At 46.2% G+C, this 7500-nt stretch overlaps 1 protein-coding gene across 1 annotated transcript in view; it reads right to left on the reverse strand.

Moving 5' to 3' along the window:
• b4galnt4a (beta-1,4-N-acetyl-galactosaminyl transferase 4a) overlaps positions 1-7500 on the reverse strand; it is a gene marked incomplete at both ends in the record, with an annotated part of 171415 nt that overhangs the window by 43433 nt on the left and 120482 nt on the right. Inside the window, one exon of the mRNA XM_080002304.1 lies at positions 2839-2906. Coding sequence (XP_079858430.1) covers positions 2839-2906 — 68 coding nt within the window. The remainder of the gene's footprint in view (positions 1-2838; positions 2907-7500) is intronic.

The following is a 7500-nucleotide window of genomic DNA, read 5'->3' on the forward strand; positions in this document are numbered from 1 at the left end:
TCACAACGTCAATTTGCTCGACAATGGCATCATCAGACGGCCCGTCCAGGAGCCCGGGAGCCGCCGCGGTGTTGGCGGTGACATACGGAAGATGACAAAAAAAAAACAAAAAAAATTGTGGCAACCCACAATTGCCGTCGCCGTGTGATGTTTCAGTCGAAGGATTTTGATTCAACTGGGGGGGGAAGACAAATGCACGGATCTGTAAACACTCATACGCAGTCAAAGAGTAGATGCAGCTGAAGGGGAAACAGGGGGAAAAACATGCATTTGCCTAATTATTATGAGTCCGGCTTTCCGTGGCATCTCTGACACGCTTCGACAGCGACGCAAACGCACGCCCCTCTGTCATTAGCCCCGCTGCGAGCGACTCTGTTTCATCTGTTCCAGGAGGCGACGGCGTCGTCACTCTTCTTATTAGAAGATTATATGGAAAGATTCACAGAGGAGATACAGAGTGAAAACCCACGTGTGTGTTTGTGTGTGTGTGTGTGTGTGTGTGTGTGTGTGTGTGTGTGTGTTGTGTGCATGCAGTCTAAAAAAACCTTTCAAAACAAGACTAGTTAGGATGATCTAGTCTATTCAATCATAACAGTAAATCATATAAATATGCATATAAAATATTTAACAATTACCAATAAATGCTTAAAAACAGCTTTATTAAAGCCTTTTCGGATTATGAGGACACTAATGTCCTCACAATCTGAGTGGCCCATTAATGCCGTTGTGTATTCAGATGTGTTCTTTTTTTCCAGGTGTGTTCGTTTAAACCACATAGACAGTATGCACACACACACTGGTATCATAGTGATGGTCTGAGTAGATACACCTGGTAAGTGAGGACCCGTGTTCCTGGTGCTACTTCTAAACAAAAAAAACCTGTCAATTACTGGAGGAGACTGGTCCACACAAGTGTGGTAAAACAAATACACACACATGCACGCACGCACGCACACACACACACACACACACACACACACACACACACACACACACACACACACACACACACACACACACACACACACACACACACACACACACAGACACAAGCACCTGATCAGCATCATAAAGACACACACAGACACAGAGTGTCACAAGCTGCACACACACTCACACTTGTTTAATGCCGCTGCCATTCTGGCTCCACGCTTGGTTACTCTGTTCTCGTCTTGTTACCGTTGGAGAGCAAGGTCTGCTTGTCAGCCAGAAAGTGAAAACCTTTCAACTACCTCCTCACTCTCCTCTCTCTCTCTCTCTCTCTCTCTCCCTCTCTCTCTGTCTGTCTCTCTCTCTCCCCTCTCCCTTTCTCTCTCTCTCTCTCTCTCTCCCTCTCTCTCTCCCTCCCTCTGTCTCTCTCTCTCTCTCTCTCTCTCTCTCTCTCGATCCCCTCTCCCACTCTCTCTCTTTCTCTCTCTCTCGCTCTCTCTCTCTCTCCCTCTCTCTCTGTCTCTCTCCCTCTCTCTCTCTCTCTCTTTCTCTCTCTCTCTCTCTCTCTCTCTGCCCTTGTAGTCTATGCTCTGCATGTAGAGCTACATGTAACAAGGCCCCGGTTTATTCCACACAAACACTTTTGCATCATCGTGTCGTTGCCTCTGCCCGCCACCTTATTGGATTAATGTGTAACACGTAAAAAACGTCATGTGTGTATGCGCAAACTTGCATGTGTTTCCACTTCAATAATGAGGAATATGTCTGCGTGTTTAACGACCGTCTTGGTATTAATTGCATTCATTTAAAGAAATGGCGGGTAAAAGATGAGAGAATGCCTTCTTTAAGGAGTGAAATGCTCAGAGGTGACCACTGGGGCCCTCAGTCTGTGTGTGTGTGTGTGTGTGTGTGTGTGTGTGTGTGTGTGTGTGTGTGTGTGTGTGGTGTGTGTGTGTGTGTGTACTTTTTATGTGTATTAATAACTGTGTTAAGACTCTACTCAAACCGTTCAGTGTATGGCTAACATTTGTCTGAAGCCATGCACACACACACACACACACACACACACACACGCACACACACACACACACACACACCCGGAGACACACACACAAACACACACCCGGAGACACACACACAGACACACACACACACACACACACACACACACACACACACACACACACACACACACACAAAGAGAGCCAGATGCAGTGGGGTCCGTGTTAATAATTAAACAGAAACAGAACAGAATTGAACGAACAGCTTGTGTTATATTTAACTGGCCCAAAGCTAAAAACAGTTACTTTTAAAATGGATTTGGAATTCTGCATAAACGTCATCGTTTTCCTGATGGAAACACCATCAATAGTGGTTTGGAATGTACCACGGTCTTCGCGATGATACTACGCTTGAAATATATGCATTTCTCACATTAAAACAATGGGTACAAATATTATTTGCATCAGCATAGAGCGAGTTTTGCATCAACGACCACGTACATGTGTAGTGGGTGACGACATGTTAAAGTCTTTGTAATTGGCTGAAGCTCGGCTTCAGAATGCGTTGATTCATTCACACATATGAGTACATACACCGCTCTCACACACCACACACACACACACACACACACACACACACACACACACACACACACACAGTGTGTGCGCCTTCTTGAACCATCCGTTGTGCACAAGTGATAAAAGCCTCTCAAGGCGATTACAAGAAGGAGACGTCCTTTGAATGTGCGGAGCGAACACATAGCTACTCAGCAACAAACATGGGGACGGGGGGCGGGGCACCTCACAGTAAAGGGTCAAAGCAGTTGTGTTTTGGTGAAGCTCCAAGAACGAAAATACAATTTTAGGCCACAAAGAAATGTGAGCTCGGTTGTGAGCCGGTACTTACTGCACAGACTTGGAGGACTGGGACCTGAACTTGCTGAACTCGCCTGGAGCGGTCCACTCCGTGCCCAGCTGCAACACACAAGAGAGGAGAGACCGATAAGTCAGAGAGACAGAAAGGATAACGACAGAGCTGATTGAATGAGACAGAGGTTGTGCTTCTGTGCGAGACGAGGCTTGGTTGTGAAGACCGACCCTCAGCGCAATTACGGCCCTTAAAAACCGCCTCGCTCGGACCAAAAGCTTCTGCTGTGTAATGGCAAGACGGTGTGGGTCTCAGGACTAACAACACAAACCACTCGACTTTTTACAGCTCCTCTTCAATTCACAACATGGATCACTGGAACGGGGAAGGCGCTGCAGGGACCCTGACAGATTACCTAGTTATGAACGCGCAAACGAGGACTAATTAAGCACATGAGACAATCCACCAGGATCGACATGAAGGATCAATCTGGAGGTGTGTTTGGAGGGAACAAAGTGGGAAACAGAAAAGAGCTAATTGCTACAGTGCACAGAACGGGGAACGGGGGGAAAGTGCCTCTCTGTCAGTGCGGCAAGCCGGCTCATCAGGACCCCACCCCCGGGGGCCCATTTCAGTGCCACAGTCGCATCAGTACTCATTCATTTCCTCAGCAAGCAAGGGCCACTAATTAGGGCCCCCGCTGACGTTAATCCATAATGAAAGAATACAGCTTGGATCACAGTGGGAATGCCATCAATTGTTTGCGTTGGCCACACGCTAGCCGGGCACAGACGAGGCCGTGTGCAGACGAAGAACACAAAAATATTTGCCGCTTGTAAATACTGATCCTCATTTAGAGTCGCAATATGTTGCACGCAAAGGAGAACACCACGCATGCAGGTCATGGACAGAACACAGACACACAAGGAAGTCAGTACACGGCCCAGTCTGTTCCGTTCACGTCAACAAATATACCCTGGCAACTCTTGAATAGGCTTTCCAGCGTGGGAGGAGGGCACGGGGGAAAGAAAGTGAAGTGTGGGGAAAGAAAACTTGTAAACAGCAGAAAAGTCCAAAACCAACCGAGCCCTTGGCAAAGCCGAGGCCTCTAAGAAGCTCTGTGAGGCGGTTGGCCGGAGCGGATCAGGGCACAATGTGAGCTGTTGTGTCTTCAGTCCGAACACCACAGCTGTAGTACATTTCCACAACAGTCGCCTCACATTGACCCCCTCCTACTGTACCTGTACTACAGAAGATTATGAGATGGTATATGCAAGAGATTTTTTATGTGAAATATTTGATCCACATCACTTGAATCTGGCTGTACATGTGTGTAAGAGTCCGTATGTATGTGTAGTATATGGCCAACATGTGCTCCTCCCATCACCCACTCAATCCATATTAATAGTATGACCCCAATAATACTTGAATATCTATTTCTAAATTCAAATCGTTGTTTTATTAAATACAGTGCATCTGCCTTTTATAATCAACGACTTGATAAGACTGTGGCAGTTTCACCTACCACCCGCCACCCACGTGGCGTGTTCAGGGACCTCCGGCAAAGAGACACAGAAGACGGTGTTGACTGACAGAACAAGCCCCGGAGCAGATGGACAGGTCATGACAGGGCTCCTCCCTCCTGAGTGTGTGTGGGGACGGGGGTTTTAACCTGCTGCTCGTTAGACTAACCAACGAGCAACAGGTATGCAGCCACTCTGATACTGGGTCCCTTATTACCTAGACCCAGGTCAGGTGTGGCTGCTCGAACCACACCATCCCCACACCACAAATACTTTGCACACTTAAGTTTGTTCCATTTGCGGAAGCAATGGAGGAAGCCTTTGAGAGGAAGCGATTAAGGTATACATATTTAATAGCTGAGGCAAGGGATGGTGGCTGCCAGGCACACATTATTAGACTCCCAAAGATAGGGGTCAGAGGGTTTGAAGCCAAATCAGCTGTGTCACTTCCGTTAGAATTTGGTATTCGAGGTTGTTCTCTGAGATCAGCTCTAAAGGATTTGGAGGCTGAAAGGACAAGTCAGTGGCTGTGAATGAGAAGAAAACTGATCAGTTGGGGAGGTAGTTCTGAGCTACTTGCGTCAACGCAAATCAATCCCAACCCTTATCCCAGCTAGACATCAGTTACATGTAGGAAAATGTTTCCTTCTTGTATCTCAAAGTACACAGCACAGTAACAGTAGCAAATGCAAATGCAAGTTCTCGAATGCAAGAGAGCTCATTTTTATGTCCGAGTTTAAAGCATTGTCTGCATGTGCCAAACAGAGCCAGGTCTCCCGTTGATTAAAAAGCCACTGCACTGCACTGCACTGCACTGTTACATAGAGTTGCATATAGATCTAGAGAAGTTATGGACCTCTGAATTTAAGATTCATAAGTGGACCTTTAATAAAAAAAAGTTTTGGTTGTTTTAGTTGGGGATGGATGGTAGTCACCGAAAAGCCCAGTATCTAACAAGTGACACTGGGTAGGCCTTAAAGATGGCGGCAGGGGGATAGTCACTGGGTGGCCCCGTACAGTATGGGTGGTGGTAAGGGTGGATTGAGGGTAGAGGTGGTAGTAAAGGATTAACAACGTACTATTAATTATCACGTAGTACTAGACCACTAATTATCAGACCAAGGGATTCAACATCCCTTTGTATTATTGCATGTCCTCAATAAACCCACAAATATGAAGCCAAACAACCTCTAAGCTGCACAAATATAGGAGTCTTCATTATGTTTAGCTCCTCTTAACTGGAGGGCAGGCCAGCTGCATAAAGTGGCAGGGGTAGACCCATTTATGTTAATCTCTCTCAACAGATTCCTCATTAAAGTGGGTTTCTGCTATGTGTTGATGGTTACTTCAGAGAATCAGGCAGCTTTATCTGGAAAGTATAATTGCTTTGACAAATCACAGCTGATGCCTCATGAAGGAGGCACCTCAGTAAAGCTTCCCAACGTGAGCAGAGAAGAAAAACATCTGTAAGATTTTTGTACGGCTCAAAACGCTGAAATGATTAGAAATCAGAAACTTCACAATTATTGTAATCCATTGTGAATTTTGCTCCCCATTGTAATTATACGTACTAAAACATTTAAATGCCAAAGAGTAAAACCCGGTGCTGAATAGGTTCTCGTTTCCCGGGATGATTTGCTGGCCGCGTGCGTCAACAAAGCCTGGCATTAAAGGCACAGAACCAGAACGCATCAACTAAAAGCCACATGAATCTCCTTGTTAAGACCAACAACACATAACAAAAGCTCTGAGGTGCAGCAGGTACGCCTGAACTTGAACACACACTCACAAAACACAAGGACACACGTTCACTAACAAGGCATCCCACTGCGCATCGAAAGTCATTTCTTATTGCGTGAGAGTCTTAACAGAGACCACATGTAAATCCATAAGACTGCAGAACAACATCCAATTACCGAAAAAGCCCGGAGAACGGGAATACGTACCATAGGGGGCCCTCTCTGCATTGAGCGCAGATAGGGCCGTTAAGAAAATGTAGGGTCTCCAAACAAAACACTTTTACAGATCATGGTCTTTTGATCCAGACGGATGAATGAGAGACCATGAATATCACTACGGAGGGAGACCTGAGAATCACTGCAGAGATGCTGCCAAGAATAACCCTCTTTTTATCTCATGTAACAATCTCATTTTAAAATTGCAAGCACTATAAACATTAGAAGAAGAAAAGTTAACTATTTGGATGGTACTGCCTATCATGGTTGCCAGATGGGTACAAGGAAATAGGCAGCCAAAGAGTAATTTGTGCAGGGACAACACAATCTCTTTCCCTTTCTCGATCCCTGTGCCCGCTCCACCCTGCACTGATGAAACACTGCTTTGCATGATATCCACCAATATTTAATATTCGCCATCTGCCAGCAATTACAGTCACTCAGTAGCGTTTCAATCGCTTAAAAAAAAACTGTCCGATCAAACGTAACGGACCAACCCCTTGGCACACTCGGGTATCGCTCTCGGAGAGGGACAGATGATGCGGTTATCCAGGCCCCTCTAGACCTTCTAGAAGGACTCTAGAGGTCTTTCTAGAAGGGCTGTTGAGGTCCTTCGAGAAGGACTTCTACATGCACCTAGAGCTCAGTAAAACACAGTGTTTACCGACGGCCTCTGAGCAGCATTCAACCCGATCAACTCATTAATCCTTGCTGCTCGGCTTGAAGGCACTTTTGGATTGGACACCAAACAAATCACTTGGATTAGTAACTGCCTTACCGGTCGAGCCGAGCTGGTGAAGACCACAAACGCCTCCAAGACGAGAATCGCAACCACGGATAGGGGAGTTTGCTCTGTCTTCTGCTGTACTTTTTGTGAGGGTTGTTACATCATTGGCGTTCAACATATATCATTGGCGTTAAACCTTTAACCTTCCTCCCCCAGCTCGTAAGGCACCTAAAGTTGGCTCGTTCGGCTCGTTCCAACCACAAGGAGATTCAATATACGCACATACCCTTCGCCATCTGTCTTGACAGGTTGTCACGATGTTAACACTACTTGTTAGGTCTCCTTCAGAGAAAAATAGTCGGGAAACTTGGGGACCTACTTTCTCCAAACAAACAACCCAGACAGCCCATCAGACCTGCTCTGACTTTGCAGCGCTCTCTCTGATACTGTCTCTCTCTCTCTCTCTCACTCTCTCTCTCTCTCTCTCTCTCTCTCA

Source organism: Zeus faber (genome assembly GCF_960531495.2).
Source record: "Zeus faber genome assembly, chromosome: 6".
Classification (NCBI taxonomy): Eukaryota; Metazoa; Chordata; class Actinopteri; order Zeiformes; family Zeidae; genus Zeus; species Zeus faber.